This window comes from Teleopsis dalmanni, chromosome 2 (assembly GCF_002237135.1).
Source record: "Teleopsis dalmanni isolate 2A chromosome 2, ASM223713v2, whole genome shotgun sequence".
In the NCBI taxonomy this organism is placed as follows: Eukaryota; Metazoa; Arthropoda; class Insecta; order Diptera; family Diopsidae; genus Teleopsis; species Teleopsis dalmanni.
The window spans coordinates 56470953-56487491 of NC_051847.1; the positions used below are offsets into that span (position 1 = coordinate 56470953).

Below are 16539 nucleotides of genomic sequence, written 5' to 3' on the forward strand. Positions count from 1 at the left end.
AACTTAAGCCTCAAAAACTGTGTGATATGTTGTAGCATTTTATGTAAAGGAACAACATAAATTAATATTATAAGTTTCATGATCGTTACAAATTTTTTCAGATTAAAGCTATATAAAAGCTATAGTTTGTCTTGAAATTGGTAATATATCATATAGAAGATATCGTATTAAAACTATCCAATAGTCCAGCTGCTTTGAAGTTTTTGCGTTTAATCTATGCATCTCAGAACAAAATATATACGCAGTTCAACAGTTTTTTCTTCCGGTCTCAGAGGTAACGCTATCAATAGTAATGCGAATAATGATTTAGCTACTTAGGATACTTACAGAATATATTCGAAACATATGAATAATCTGAAAATGCAGCTTGCATTAGTAAAGTATTGTTAAAACGTTCAAGTTCAAAACAACTAAATGAAAGATGAGAAATATATGCTAATTAGAAAATCAAAGGATTTCATTAGGATGCATTGTAAGGATAATAGGTTTTTTAGAAGGGGTGTTGTCTTTAACCATACTTAAAGATTTATTATTCCTTCTAATGCCTCTTACCGCAGCTGTAGAGAAAATACAAATAATTTTTCTCACCTAATTTGTCAGACTAGCAAATATACAGCGTATGTTAAATATATTAACGACTTACGCCCTAAAAACTTTTAAGCAACTATACAGCCTGAGTAGTTCGAAGGTTTATATATGATACTACAATAATGAATTTTTTTTTGGTTTTTAATTTATTTATATTTTTACATTTATTTGTTTCATTTACAATATAATTATTTTTTTTATAATTTTTTATTCATTATCTCAAGATTACAAAGGTTGCTATCTGTAGGCCGTGTGCGTAAATTGAAATTTCCAAGGGATTTTTAGCACTGCACTTATGTAAATATTTATTTATTTATTTATTGCACTTGTTTATTACTTTTTGTTAAAAGTTTTCAAATTTATTTATTTATTAAACTTCTTTTAAAATTTTCACATTAGTAACACCTAATGTACTTAATTTTTATCTAATTCTGGTAAATACCCAGATTCGTTGCCTTACCGCATAATTTACTATTTCCCTCAATTTACGAACAATTTACTCAAACTCGCACACGGCCTAAATGTCTTAAAGTAATTTACATTTTGCGGAAAATTACTTACGAATAAAGTGGAGTTATTTTAAAAATATTCTTTTTCCTTACTACGTACTAAAACTAATATTTGTTTCTTTAGTGTAATGTAATGAAAGTAGAGACCAATCTTTAAAATTTTCTAGCCGTTTTCTTTATTAAATTTTCTAAATAATTTCATATATTTCACATAATGCTAATTTAATGATTCTATTTCAGCTTTAAATTAAGTGAACGTTGTCTTTACTAAATGCTATCTGTATTCTTTATACTATGAGTTACTGTTAATTTTGATATGAATCAATAATAAATTTTATATAATTAATATTTCAAAAACAATTGGAATTATTGCAATCCACTGAAAATTTTTCTCAGTGCTTTCATCTGCGTTCATGTGAAAATCTGACAGCTTGGTGTCGCTGCTAACGCGATAATTGTCAGTAGAGCCAATCGCACAATAATTCTTTCTGTCAAAAGTTCTTAGTGCCGTGCGCGTCCAAAGTTTGTGATTGGTAAATAATCATTGAAATATAATAACATCATATAAATAATTTGAAAATTATTATTGATTTTTAAATCTCACGAATGTGATAGTATTTATTACATAAATAGTTCGATGTGATTGTGTTAAATTAAAAAGCTATAAGCATTTTAAATTTTTGACCTTTCTACTCACTTGTACAGAAGTGTACATATTTAATTACAATAAAATATTTCATTATTTTAGACCGATAACAAATTAATTGCTTGTGTTACAGATATATAAACAAACATGCCTGAATTAACTGAAATCAAAAATGATACCGTAGAAGCCACTACTCTGCCCAGTGCTAGCACTGCAGCTACCGCTGAAGCCAAACCAGCTGAGAATGTACGTCTAGAGGATGACGGTAGTGACAGTGATTCGGAGGATACCATTCCTGAGTTGGAAGATGCTGGTGCTGGAGCTACACAGTTGGGTGGCGGTGCTACCGGCTTGCCAATTGATCTCGTATCCAAAGCTAAACAATCTCGTGGTGAAAAGAAGGCACGTAAAATTATGCTTAAATTGGGTCTCAAACAAATTCAAGGTGTCAACCGTGTAACCATACGCAAATCCAAGAATATTCTTTTTGTTATAAATAACCCGGATGTCTACAAGAATCCACAAAGTGATACCTACATTGTATTCGGTGAAGCTAAAATCGAAGATCTTTCGCAGCAAGCACAAGTTGCCGCTGCTGAGAAATTCAAGGCACCTGAAGCTGCTGGCGCTTCCGATACTATTGGTGCTGCTACGTCTGTTGCGCCAATTGCAGAGGAAGACGAAGAAGAAGTTGACGATACTGGTGTTGATGAAAAGGACATTGAGTTGGTTATCACCCAAGCTAACACCACGCGAGCCAAGGCTATACGTGCGCTCAAGAACAACAATAATGACATTGTCAATGCCATTATGGAGCTTACTATGCTTTAAGCATAGACGAAGGCTCCTTTGTGCATTTGCAATACCCGCCCTATTATACTAAAATTACAAGAATTATTAAAAAAAAAGTTTAAAAGTAAAAAAACAACTTTCTTATTCAAACTTGTTAAAGAAATGAGTATTTAAAATTAACAAAATAAACAGTCAAAATTCATGTTTATATATTATTTTATATTCCTTCTTATTTTTTAAAAGATATCTTGTGGGTTAAAATAGCAACGATTATTGATTTATTATTTCCATTGTCTTTACAAAACGATATAAATGGTTCTCATCATGTGTCCAGCTGACAGATATTTTAATATTCGTGCAAAAGTTGGCTTCACGTTTTAAAACTATGCTTCGAAATTTCCAGAAGATTTTTGCTCATTTCACACATGACTTCAAAGTGGAATCGTAAAGGTCAGTACATAAATACGAGATTACGCACAAAAGTTTATTTATATCGATGGTTTACAATAACCGTCAAAGGATGACGTGACGTGACGGTGCCAAGTTTCCAACCCGTTTAAAAGGTAATCTATATCAATGGTTATATTTTTATTGTTGTCGATTTTTGTCTAAACTTATTCACAATTCAGTGGATGTGATGGATGATGAAAATATTGTTTCACTAAGAAAAGGCATTAGCATTAGATATATATAATATATCTATAAATAAATAAATATATAATATTTATATAGATAAATATATATACTTTACAGGAAATTTTGGGTCTGAAAATTTTGACAATGTTAATATATCCTTTATACTCATTATCCGTAAAAGTTTAGCATATATGCTTAAAATTTTTGATAGCGTTATTATCCTATGTTATTTGTTAATTCACAGCTGCATTACATGACAGTTAAGAATGATCCAATAGTTACTCTAGATTCTATTCTAATGACTTCTAAGGCAAAGTTGTAGGCCTTACGATTTATCTTCTACCACAAGACCGACAGTCCGATTTTTACTTTGTCATGAGGTGTGCTTTTACCTTTTCTATTTAAGACACTTATATGAAGTCAGACTCACGCTCGACACTATTAAAAAGTTTTCTAAGGCAAGACTATAGGCCTTACGATTTATCTACTACCAGGATGCCGATCGTCCAATTTTTATTTTGTCATAAGGTGTGTTTTTACTTTTTTCATTCGAGCTTATAACTCATTTGAGTTATAAGAAAATGAATCATCCACCTTCATCAGGACTCGGTTTGATTTCAATTCTATCCCTTATTCAACCCTACTTCCGAATTCCCTTTATCATTGCCGATTCACATCCTAGCCTATATATTTGTCTTGTAAATCCTTCCATGTTATCCGCTTTCCACATTTCAGCGGTTTACAATAACAGCCACCTTAAATTGAACTTCATAAGGTATTAAGTTCTGATTCAAGGAGTATCTTAAAAAGGATATCGTTAGGTTTATCAGTAGCCATAATATTAATTTCAGAGCTTTAGATTTAGCTGCTTTATCCATGTGTTCGTTTGTACTATCGTTCCTTCTGGTAAAAATAATAATTATAAAATTAACATTGAAAAAGTATCGTTTTTTTTTGCTATCATTTAAATATATTTGGACAATGAATATACAAATAAAATTTTACTAATAATTTATTTGACCAAAAATACGGTACGATTTTACACGATAATATAAAATTAATTTTAATTAAACATTGGGATAATATGAATAAAAATTTAGTTTTTATGACGGGCTTATTAAACATTAACTACGACACATATAATTTATTAATTGCGTTAAGATTCTTATAACTTAATTTAGGTATTGATTAATTCCAAATCCCAGCTAATTAATCACACATCGGTTATTCTTGATTTAGGTTAATATAATGAGATTAAACTTAACAATATTTAAACATTATTTGAGTTTTAAGTGAGATTACAGTTTGGGCTTACAAAGAGAAAAATTAAATAAAAATGATATATATATATAGTTATAATAAATTTATATAATTATAATAATATAAATAAATTAAAATAAAGCGACAGAAAATTTGTTTGAAGATGTTCCTTTTATCACCCATTTTTTTATCCTGTTTGGTTGAAGTATAAATGTATTTCTGCCGCACCATAGCTTTTTTTTTATAATAAGTTAAGGAGTGTATGTGATGCTTAGTAGTTTTATATATTTTATACAAGCCATCTTATTTTTTATTAAATTTTTAGCATACATTTCATTATTAAACTATATTTGACATAGGATTATTATTATTATTTGTTATAGGCCACCATATCAATTAGGTACTTAGAATTACTATGGTTTTGAGTTTATATTAATATTTTTATCATTGAATTTTAACCACTGTAAGCATGTTTCCTTCATTTAAATTTAATCAAATTACATTGCGGTTATTTAAATTATACTTAATAACATTTATTTTGTTGATATGATAGTAAATTTTTATTTGAGTTAAGTTTGTTGAACAAATTCCCAGTATTTAGTCTTGTCTTCAGTATCTTTTGCTATGTGTTATTCATCTATAAATTATTTTATTTAGTACCAATAAATATACTGGTACTTTCAGTTTGTGGGATTTGAATTGATCTAATATTAATTTTTAAACCATATAATTTAACGAACATAGATCATTTCAGGTCCAGTTATTCTAAATACATATTCCGTTTTTATATTTATTTATAATTTTTAACTGATATTAAATTAGTTTCAAAAAAACCATACCATCTTCCATTTTAGATTTTCTTTTCTAATTTTGTTTAAATTAAATTTTATGTGCATATTACAAAGAAAAACTTTTAAAATCAAATTACTTTAAGATATTGATTTTAAATATCTGTTTAAGAAATTAGGACTCATTATGGTTATCTTAGCATTTGATATCAATTCACTTCATCCACATTTCAAAGTACTATTTCCTTTTTGTAAATTTAAGCTTTTATATGTTACTTTCCTGTTTCTTTTTTAATCAGATATACCGGTTCAATTATAAAAGAAAATTTACTCCAGTTCCAGTTTTCGGTTCGACAAAATCAACAGATTTTTTTGGTTTCCAGCTTGAATGCTTTATTATGTTTGGAAAATTCTATATTTTATTTTGTTAAGTGGGTTAATTTAAAAGTGCTCGTATGCTTGTTTTTAGTTCCTTCAATATTTTGTTATCTAGTTTTTATTGTTGTTATTCTGAAAAAGCATACAATTTTAGTATAATGTGCTGTGTTTATATATTTTTGAGATTCATTAATATTATTTGCGATTTAAGTAATATATACATAAACTAAAAATTCCTTTTCTAGATATATACTTCATCTTAATGTATACATTATTTAAATGTATACTCTATCTTGATATATTTTTATTCTTAATGTATATATCATCTCATTGTACTCTTTAACTTGACATACACTTCATCATAATGCACTCTTCATCTCGTTCTGTACTTTATCCTAATATTTACTTTATCACAGCGCATACTTCATCTCAACTTATAATTCAGTTTGATGTATACTTCATCTTGATATATAATTATCTCAATTTTTGCTTATTTCTATATGAATTATATTAAAATTCTTTTGTGTGCACGAATTACTTCTCTTTAAGTTCAAATTAGAGATTTATTGAAGATAAGCATAAGCTGATTATTTTATCCTGTCGATGTAAGAAAAGTAATTATCAAATTGGACGTTAATAGTCTTATTCTGTAACAATGTTAGTAAAATATTTATGGACTTGGTTTATTCCTTATTAATTATCAAATTTATAATATATTATATTACTTTTATTTTCTGTTTGACTTTTACTATATCTTATTATTTTCGGAAGTAAGCAAATTTCTAGTTGATTTTACCGCCATTTAATTTTTTTTAAATATTTCCTTTAATGGAAGCTCTTTAATATTCTTGTCCTTGTAATATTTTATGGAATTAATTACAATTGGCATATTAATCCACTTAAGTTCATTTATTTATATTTATTGGAATTCATTATATTTTATATTAAATCTTGTTTTACTCCATTTGGCATATTAATCCACTTAAGTTTATATAGTTTTTGTATATTTTTCATATATTACTTTTTTGCTAATTATAACGTAATTTTTACTTCTTTCTATTAATTATCCAATTTAATATTATTTGGCATTTTATGACTTAGTTTTTCCATATTTTTTTCTTATCATAGAAGTGCTTTTAATTTTTACATGCTTTTATTATTTCTCCGGTTTAATTAACTTGGCAATATATTTTATATTTGATTTACTTGTTTTCATATATTTTTCTTATCGTAGACGTACTTTTACTTTATACATCATTTTATTATTTGTCCATACTTCTGAGGTTTGACATCCTTTTATTATTTCTCCGATTCTTTTTAGTTAGCAATTTGATATATTTGACTTAGTTGTTTCAATTAATGACATATCCTTAATAACTTCTTATAGCCCTCATATATTTTGTGTTTTGTGTTAAGTACTGTTTAGGAATCACTCAAATCACTCGAATTTCCTTCGTCCAATCTAAGCATACGTGCTTGACTGCGTGATTGCAAATGTATGTCGGCAGGTTGCTGCAACCATGGCTCTCCATCTGCTTGCATATGACACGGATTTTTAACAACAATCTGGAATTTCATTTTCATTTCAGTAATAAAAATAAAAAACTAAATATTAATAACAATTTATATATATTTACTCTGATTTGCTTAGCTTGTCCAATTCGTACAGGCTTACTAATGCCACATTGTAGTTGTGCCATGTGGAAAGAAGACACGATACCAAAAACTTCTAAACTGCTGTCTGAGATGCAATTTATCATTTTAACATTTGAATCTGCATTCCAAAGTGCTATTTGAAATTAAATTTAATTACCAAATTTAATGGAAATGTGTAAACCTTGTTCTTAGGAGTAATTCTTTCTTTACCGCATAATTTGCAACCGGCGCCCCAAGAATCAATGTTAAGAAAAACAATAGACTGCAGAGGTGGCAGCGAAATCATTTGACTATCCATATAAAGATCGAAGTTTTGGTCAATATTCTCGCAATCCCGTTGAACTATTTGTTGTGTACCAAAAGTAAAGTAGAGCAGCTTAAATAAAAAAAAAACTCTTTATACTCACATACTTACAAAAATTTTAATATAATGATTTATTCTTACCTTATTAAAAAGTCTACTGCTTAGCACATAAAATCTCGACTCACGCGTCTTATGAAAATTATACGTCACCAGCGCGTCAACACCAATACTAAAATAGTTATAGACGTGTATAGTTTTCATGGGATGTCTTTTTATGGGTAAACGATAATGTAGCTTTTCAATTTGTAAATCATATCGATCTAAATTAATACCCCGTGCACGTTTTACCTATTAAAACATATTATTTTTATAGCAGCAAAAAAAAAAACAAAAAAGTAATATTTTCATTTACGTTTTTTAATATCTGTATAGGATCTAATTCCGGTGGTTCTGCTCCCCAACCAAGTATACGTGATAAATCGTTTCCAGTGCCAAGTGGCAGAATAGCTACTGCTGGTATGGGCTAAAATAAACTTTTTTCAATTATAAAAAATTATTTCCTATTCTCACCTTTACTGCATGCACACCTTTATGCCTAAGCTATATATTGTATTCAGTACCCAACCAATTGTACCATCTCCACCAGCTACAAGTATACGGCATGGTCGTGGTTGAGCTTTAATGGCCCATTGTAGAGCATCATGTGGCCCACGTGTGCAGAGTTGCATCACTTGTAATGGATGCAAATATCCACGTAGTAGTGATAACACATCTGCCGCAGTGCTGCTGCCAGATCGTGTATTTGCAATAACAATAAGTGGTTCCCAATTTTCGATATCTGGTGGCTTTATACCAGCTAAATGCAAACGTACAGATTCTCGAGTGCGTGCCGCAACAACGGAATATGGTGGAAATATTAAATCCTTAAATTCGCCTAAATCACATTTGCCTCTCACATCCACTTGTTTATAGCAATTGTTATGGTATGAACGTTGACACCAGCAACAACGCCAACCAAATAATCCAGGTGTAGCCTGGTAGTCGATTTCATCGTTGCAAGCACTGCACGTAATTCCTAATGGTAAGTTTCCATGTACCCAAAGATGAGTTAGTGATGTTTCATTACGCAGGAATTTATCTTTACAGCGATATTTGCTGTCTATTAGTTTGGTACAGACAGGTGCGGAATGGGTGCATAAGCCACAACAATCGCAAAACAGTCCCGCAGAAGGTGTAAGCAATACTTCACATGCATTGCAATAGCATGGCTAAAATAATTTATATTTTTTTTTGTAGATTGCAATAATTTTGTTTAAAAATCTATAAATACCTTATTTAGAATTTTAATAGATTTCCAACTATGACGTGTTTTTCCTGGTATACAGACAACATCCTCCACTAATAAGCTGCGACAAAAGAAAAACAACGCAGTTAAGGCCAGCAAAGAGCCTATTATGGCTTCAGAACCAAGTTCTAAACTTGACCAATTCATTTCGTATAAAAGTAGAAATGTTTTATATATATTTTTAACATAATTCTAATAATTAATTATGCTTAATGCGTCTGCTAACACTTCAACGGCACAAATATAAATACTTTTTAATAAAAAATAAATCAATAAATGACATTAAATGGAATTATAGAATTACAAGTAATTGCAAAGTTGTCATATCGTGCACTGTACTACCGACCCATATGTTTTCCGTATTTGTTTACGAAAGGCAACCCCAAAATAGTGCACTTTTAATTTTATTAAAATATATATAAATATATTTAAAATGAGTAAATATTTTAAGTAATAAATAATATATACGCTAAAAACAAAAATATAAACAAAAATTCATACATTAAATAAAGTAATTTAACTTTTTATTTTTCACATATAAAATAAACACAAAAAACGTATAGTTTCAAAAATACTTTTTTGACTACACAACACCCTTTTATTGCATTTGATTGTTCTGTTGCCGCTTCCACGTGCTGTGTATGAAGCGTTCTGATAAATAAGTTTTTATTTAATTTGGCCTTAATAATTAAACAAATATACAATGGGACGAAAAGCTGAGTATGATACGAAAGTCAAAAAGGGTCCTGGTCGTAAGGCACGCAAGCAGGGCGCTCCTACATTTCCAAAAAAGTCTTTTGGTAAGGAACAAAATTACATGTGCATTAAGGAGAATTAATTAAACGTATTTTTGTATATATTTAGCTCCTCTGGATGATGAAGACAAGAAATTATCACATCGTCAAAAACAACGAGTGGCTAAAAGAGTTCAGAAAAAAGAAGTTCAAAAAGCTAAACAGAAACAAAATAAAGCAAATAACAAAGTAGCAAGTAAACAGAAGAAATACAATAGCGACAGTGAAGATGAAAATGAAGCTGATATACAACAAGACCAGGGTCTTAACGGAATTACTAAACAGAAAAAAATCAAAAAATTATTACCAACAAATGGATTCACTGACGAAAATCAGGAATGGTTAAAACCCAAACAGAAAAAATCTAAAGCACAAGTTGAAGTTAGTGAAGAATTTAATAGCGACGACGAAGATAATAGTGATGAACATGATGATGAAGAGCTATCTGATGGTGACAACATGGAAGACGGTGATAATATTGAAGAGGCTGAAGATGACAGTAGTGGTGATGATGATAATGATAATGATAATGATGACGATGATGATGATGATTTCGAAAATGAAGCAGAAGAAAACGAAAGTGATGAAGAAAACACTACTGACAAATTAAAAGTTGGTAAATTGGATGATCTTTCTGACGAAGCAAATTCAGATGATGATTTTGATATATCAGAAGATGAGGATGCATTAAATAAAACAAAAGCTGGAAACGATTCTGATATAGATGATGATGAGGATGAGGATGGTGATGAAGATGATGATCTCTTGCCTATTGAACGTGCAAATAAAAAGCTTAAGCAGCGTGAGAAAAAGGAAGCTAAATTAGCTGCTGCTGAAATGCAAATGTCAATTGATAATCAAGAAATATTTCGGTTTCCCGATGAAAATGAAGATCCGGAAAAGGAAATTACGTTGCAAGAAGTTCAACAACGCATAAAGGATATTACTTTGGTATTATCGGATTTCAAAAAATATCGCCAACCTGATAGATCACGTCCAGAATACTTAACTTTGTTACGTCAAGACTTATGTTTATATTACAGTTATAATGAGTTCTTAATGGAAAAGTTAATGGATATGTTCCCTTTAACAGAACTGATGGAATATCTAGAATCGTCGGAGGTAAATATCATTTAACTGTGTTTTATTTATTTTATTATTTCAACATAATGCTCACTTTAATCATAACTTAAGTGTTTTATTAATTTTAATTTTTTAATATTTTTTTATGATTTTATTTTTATAATTTTATATAATTTGGTTTTTTATTTTTTACACCATTTCAATGCTTAACTTTTATTTGCTTATTTAATACTATGCTTACACTTATAACTTTCGAATATCATTGGTACATTTTTGTATGGATTTAGTATGAAAATTAACATTAATTGCTGTTCATTTTTGGAGTTAATTAGAGTAATGTAAATGTACTGTTAGCTTCCTAAAGAACGGCTGGGTCTACGTCTCGGAGCCACTTATCGCCAGCCAGGTGCCGTTCGACACCTCCCAAAAGGATTTCACAAGTAGGTCCCAGCGGGTTACAACAATAACAAATGTACTGTTGTGGTATAACATATACCATTTTGAAATCGGTTTTTCCTTTACTCTGTCTTATATTTAATTACTTCTTAAGAATTAAAATATTTGTACTACGTTTCATGCTTCTTCTTAGATTAATTATTCAAATTTATAACGCTTTGCTTGCTATTGTTATCAATTAAATATTATTACCATTTCATTTGTTTATATTGTATTACTCTGTTGAAAATATTTACGTTTTATTTTTATAACCTTTTTATGGTCTTAAAAAATTAAATTAATTTTTATAAAAAAATATTTTAATTAAACTCAGGTGGCTCGACCATTGACAATTCGTACAAACTCTTTAAAAACACGTCGTAGAGATTTGGCTGCAGCTCTCATTAATCGGGGTGTCAACTTAGATCCTTTAGGAAAATGGACTAAAGTAGGTTTAGTTATATATAATGCGCAAGTTCCACTTGGAGCTACACCAGAGTACTTAGCTGGCCATTATATGATACAAGGGGCTTCGTCTATGCTTCCTGTAATGGCGTTGGCGCCACAGGAAAATGAACGTATTCTAGATATGTGTGCTGCACCTGGTGGCAAAGCATCACATATTGCTTCAATAATGAAAAATACTGGAGTATTATTTGCAAATGATGCTAACCGTGATCGCACTAAGGCTATTGTAGCTAATTTCCATCGTTTGGGTATTATAAACAGCATAGTAAGCTGTGAAGATGGTTGCAAATTTCGATCTGTAATGACTGGATTCGATCGTGTTTTATTGGATGCACCATGTACAGGTACTGGTGTTGTAGCAAAAGATCCAAGTGTCAAGACGACAAAATCTTCTGTGGATGTGCAGCGTTGTTACAATCTACAGCGCAAATTGTTACTTACAGCTATTGACTGTGTGAATGCGAAATCAACTACTGGTGGTTATATAGTGTACTCAACATGTTCAATTCTACCCGAGGAAAATGAATGGGTAGTTGATTATGTACTGAAAAAGCGCAATGTTAAATTGGTACCTACAGGACTTGACTTTGGTGTAGAAGGTTTTACCAAATATCGACAATTTCGTTTTCATCCTAGTTTGAATCTTACTAGACGTTATTATCCGCATACGCATAATATGGATGGATTTTTTGTTGCAAAATTCAAGAAGTTTTCGAATACTATTCCAATAACAAAGGAAGAACAAGAGGAAGATGAAAAGCAACTGGACGAAGCAATTGCTGCCACATATGGAGACAGTAAAACCAGTACAGAGAATACAGATAATGCAAATGAAAGTTCTGAAGAAAACGTGCCTAAAAAACCATCTAAGCGTGCGGGTAAACCATTGCTAACAGAAGTAGAGCAGGATATTAAGAAGAGAAAATTGGAACAAGGTAAAAAGAAATATGTAGCAAATGTTTTTGAGAAACCTATTAAAATAGCAAAGAAAAAGAAAACTGAAGAAACGGAAACTAAACATATCTCACCGAAAGAAAATTTGGATAAAAGCGCAAAGTTTAAAAAACAAAACAAAGTAGCTGAAAAGAAAGGGAACCTTAAATTATCAGAGAAAAAAATATATAAAATGGAAGAAGTTGTTAAAAAAGTAACTGAAGAAAGTACCACACAAAAAGATGGTAGTAAAAAGGAACAATCAAAAAATCAAACATTAAGCAAAAAACTAGATAAAACCGTAGACAAAAAGAAAAAAGTAATTGAAGACGTTCCATTACTTGAAGGAAAACCTATTAAGAAATTAAATAAAATAAAACAGAAATCCAAACAAATTGGACAAATCAAAAATTCTAAAGTTAAAAACAAAAATAAATTTAAAAAGAATTGATTTTTTTTGTAAATTTTTATTTGTATATTGAAATATTTTCATTTTTATTATTTTATTATTAAATAATAGTTACTTTTAATTATGAAATAAATTAAAATGTTCAAAACCAAGCAACAATACTTTGTTTTTATTTATTAACTTTGATGTATATATGCATAAAAAAAATTAACTAAGGTTTTTACTTACTTAGTTGACCCGCGTCGAGTAATCTCCGCCAGCCAGCCCGATTAGTTGCTTGCTGTCTCCATTGGGCAATACTGAGCTCCCTCAAATTATTGGTCACTTGGTCCTTCCACCGAAAATGCGGAAGTCTTCTACCGCGTTTTCCACCTGTGGGTACCGAATCAAACACCTTTCTAACCGAAACACTTTCTTCCATTCGCACAACATGACCAAGCCAGCAAAGCCGCCGAATTTTTATGCACTTATCGATGTCAATGTCTCGGTATAGCTCATACAAGTCATTGTGCATCTTATTCGATTTTCGTCGCCAACGCGTAAGGGACCATAGATCTTCCGAAGAATTTTTCTTTCGATTGCTCCTAACACCTTCCCATTACTGTTGGTAATTGTTCAAGCTTCTGCACCATACAGCAGGACAGGCATGATAAGAGATTTGTAGAGCGTGATTTTTGTTTGTCAAGAGAGGGCTTTATTTCTCAATTGCCTGCTTAGACCGAAGAACATCTGTTGGCAAGAGTGATTCTTCGTTTAATCTCTAGGCTGACGTCATTTTTAGTGTTAAGGTTTTTAGTTCACTATTTATTAACTAATTTTGAAATTTTTGATCGTTCTCTTCTTAAATCTTTTGATTTATCAACTATATTATTCGATATGATTCGAATATTTGTTTTCATAACAATATGTGTCTATTTAGTATATATATGGAGTATAAAGTAGGCATGAATTCTTGGAGAAAGATATTTTTAGTGGAATCGTTTAATAGCAATTATATGCGTAGGTAAGCTAGATTTACATCGATCTGATTCTGATGTTTAGACAACTAAAAGGTATGTTTATGTTATTGGTACCAAATAAGCAAGGAATAAAAAAGTATAGTTTTGAAGTAAACTTACCGAAATGTTTCTATAAATTTCTAGAAGCATTAGAATGTAGTCAACAATTTAGAACAATTTTAGTCACATTGGTTAGGAGTGCTGATACAGAACCGTCTCTTGGATTCTCTTTGGTTATTGGCAGTTGCTACTATTAAAGATTAATTATGATCGCGATTCTCCCTACCAAAAAGTGATGTCAAAAAATCATCATAGCAGTAGGAAAGTTCCACAACTAAAAACATATGGTCATATAACATCATATAAGTGTCTTATAACTCATCCTTTTTTTTAATTCAAAGAAATTGTATTTTACTTTAGAGATAGTAAAGTACATATGACTATACTACGTGTTGTAATAATCGGCTTATTATCTCTTTTAGGTTAGTAATCATTTGCGATTTGGTTTTCTGGATTATTTATATGATATCACAACTATGGTAATAAAACATAGTAATTCAAGTGTATTTTTTCGACAAATTCCATTGATAAATTAATCTAAGTTAAACTCGTGTGGATACGCAACAGTAAGGTAAGTAATAAATATTTAAATTTTGTATTTAAAATTATATGGGAGTTATTCATTTAAACACTATCTAATGGATTATCTTAAGCTACCATATATTACGTCTTCCTTTTTATATTTATCCTCTACTAGGAAAGATAATTATATAAAGCTAATTCGCACTAAGCTCGTACTTGGTTTGTGTTTTTCAGTTCAGTTTTTAAAATTTGCTATAGCTTAAACGACTTTGAACTTATGCCTTGATATTAATACGGTTGTTTTTAATTTTATCTTTTATATTTATTGAATTTTTTGAAATATTCTGTTTGTTTGTGATAGATCCATATGTGAAAAAGAGCTATTTAATAGTCTAGTATGATCAAGAAAATTTGTTAACTTTCTCTAAAGAGATTTTGGCACCTTTAAATGCTTTGACTGTTTCATGATCTCTGGTGATCAATCCTGGGTTATGGTCAATCCATGGTTCGTTCACAATTTTGAAACCCTGCTAAATATTTTTTGAAAAAGTCACACGATTTGCTTATGGCCGAATGTGAGTAATCGCACGAATATATTTTTGATGTACAAATTTTTATATTTGTAGTATATTGCTGAGCATTATACAACGCATTTTATCGTCGATTTGTTGACCTTTATTGGGTGATCTTATCTTGCAGCTGGCACGACCATAAGGAATTACTTGTTAATCAATAATTGGTCTAAAAATAATAATAACATTCAGAACTAATTGTTTTGCTTTTTGCAAGCGAATCAATCAATAAAACTTCCTCTGCTTCCTAGACATCTTATGCCATAACCTTTTTTCCGAATTTTCTGACTTCACCTGTTTAGGTGTTGAACAACCAGCTTCAGTCCTCTGTAAAATTTCTTGTTTTAGTTTAGGATCATGACAGTAGATCCAGGTCTCATTCATACTTATAAATCAACGCAAAAAATCGGTTTCAATCTGCTTAAAATGCTGCAGATTACGCTGAGTAAATTATTATCGATACAGTTTTTGTTGAATTGTCAACTTTTTGAATTCGTGTTTTATATATAATTATTGTCTTAAAATATAGACTACTCGTTCGTCCGAAATGCCTATGGTATCACCAATATCGCGCATAGTCAAACTTGTATTCCTACGAACAATATCTTAGACTTTCTCAATGGTTTCTAGTGTTGTTGCACTTTGTGGATGTCCACTACGTGGTTCATCTTCAACGCAATGTTTCAACTCTAAAACCTATCGATGTATAGTTGGAAATGAAGGAGATAAACTTTCTAAAACAAAGAACTTTATCACTGTGCGATATTCGGTATTTTCCATTATGACAAAATCACCAACACGTCATCTGATAGATTCAATGAAACTCTGAGTGTATTCAGCTGAAAGATGAAATGTCACAATGGCAAAAAATAGTGATTCTTGCATTGCTTTCAAAACTTTTTAATTAATCTGTAATTGATTGTTATGTTATTGGTATATGTAAAAGTTTGCGTTCTAATATGGTGATGATGAAGGTTAGTTAACCAGCCTGACTTATATTTAAGTATATTAGGAAGCTCTTCATAATGTCATTTTATATTAAGAGTCTTTCTAAGTGTTGTAATTATATTGAGATTTTTTTGTTTAATTGTTGTTTATTTTAAGTGTTTTTATAGTCATTGTTATTTACTTTTTGAGAAAATCCTAAGTTATTAGCATTTCTGGAAACAATTTTCAATTGTATCAAATTCCTAGCACAAATAGATCACGATTATCTTTATAACATTTTTTCACTTATAGTCGTAATGGAAAAATTTGGTCAAACGGTGATCTCTCCAGAGCAGAATTGAGTTTCCGACAATTCATTACAGAGTTAATATAAAATTATTGAAGGATCTTTGGAATCGTTGATTTCTCCATACAA

General features: G+C 30.2%; 3 protein-coding genes across 7 annotated transcripts; 2 read left to right on the forward strand and 1 right to left on the reverse strand.

Annotated features, from left to right (window-relative positions):
* Positions 1-1527: 1527 nt before the first annotated feature.
* LOC119678715 (nascent polypeptide-associated complex subunit alpha) lies at positions 1528-2750 on the forward strand. Of its 2 annotated transcripts, none has more exons than XM_038090709.1 (2): positions 1528-1630; positions 1877-2750. In XM_038090709.1, the coding sequence occupies exon 2, from the start codon at positions 1891-1893 to the stop codon at positions 2572-2574; it is 684 nt and encodes a 227-aa protein (XP_037946637.1). In that variant the 5' UTR covers positions 1528-1630; positions 1877-1890; the 3' UTR covers positions 2575-2750. The 2 variants fall into 2 exon arrangements, with proteins under 2 accessions (XP_037946637.1, XP_037946638.1); XM_038090710.1 differs by having other exon boundaries at positions 1559-1648.
* A 4012-nt stretch (positions 2751-6762) lies between these two features.
* On the reverse strand, positions 6763-9167 carry LOC119678716 (diacylglycerol kinase epsilon-like). 4 transcript variants are annotated; one of them, XM_038090711.1, is made up of 7 exons: positions 8888-9167; positions 8145-8825; positions 7970-8080; positions 7699-7905; positions 7464-7629; positions 7235-7386; positions 6763-7163 (listed from the first exon to the last, which is right to left on the reverse strand). In XM_038090711.1, the coding sequence occupies exons 1-7, from the start codon at positions 9047-9049 to the stop codon at positions 7020-7022; spliced, it is 1623 nt and encodes a 540-aa protein (XP_037946639.1). In that variant the 5' UTR covers positions 9050-9167; the 3' UTR covers positions 6763-7019. The 4 variants fall into 4 exon arrangements, with proteins under 4 accessions (XP_037946639.1, XP_037946640.1, XP_037946642.1 ...); XM_038090712.1 differs by lacking the exon at positions 6763-7163 and having other exon boundaries at positions 7243-7338; positions 7411-7629; XM_038090714.1 differs by lacking the exon at positions 6763-7163 and having other exon boundaries at positions 7268-7371; positions 7435-7629.
* Positions 9168-9487: 320 nt separating this feature from the next.
* On the forward strand, positions 9488-16497 carry LOC119674605 (25S rRNA (cytosine-C(5))-methyltransferase nop2-like). Its single transcript, XM_038085750.1, has 4 exons — positions 9488-9702; positions 9767-10818; positions 11549-13023; positions 16416-16497. The coding sequence occupies exons 1-4, from the start codon at positions 9606-9608 to the stop codon at positions 16495-16497; spliced, it is 2706 nt and encodes a 901-aa protein (XP_037941678.1). The 5' UTR covers positions 9488-9605.
* The last annotated feature ends 42 nt before the right edge of the window (positions 16498-16539 follow it).

Bases quoted from the DNA above. Each gene is read 5' to 3' on its own strand.
- LOC119678715 (XM_038090709.1), top strand. From the start codon at position 1,891: ATGCCTGAATTAACTGAAATCAAAAATGATACCGTAGAAGCCACTACT.
- LOC119678716 (XM_038090711.1), bottom strand. From the start codon at position 9,049: ATGAATTGGTCAAGTTTAGAACTTGGTTCTGAAGCCATAATAGGCTCT. The intron at 8,826-8,887 runs GTATTTATAGAT...AAATTATTTTAG, and splicing joins CTATTAAAATTCTAAATAAG to CCATGCTATTGCAATGCATG. The intron at 7,164-7,234 runs GTAAATATATAT...ATGAAATTCCAG, and splicing joins GACAAGCTAAGCAAATCAGA to ATTGTTGTTAAAAATCCGTG.
- LOC119674605 (XM_038085750.1), top strand. From the start codon at position 9,606: ATGGGACGAAAAGCTGAGTATGATACGAAAGTCAAAAAGGGTCCTGGT. The intron at 10,819-11,548 runs GTAAATATCATT...AATTAAACTCAG, and splicing joins AATATCTAGAATCGTCGGAG to GTGGCTCGACCATTGACAAT. The intron at 13,024-16,415 runs AAATTCTAAAGT...TTTCACTTATAG, and splicing joins AAACAAATTGGACAAATCAA to TCGTAATGGAAAAATTTGGT.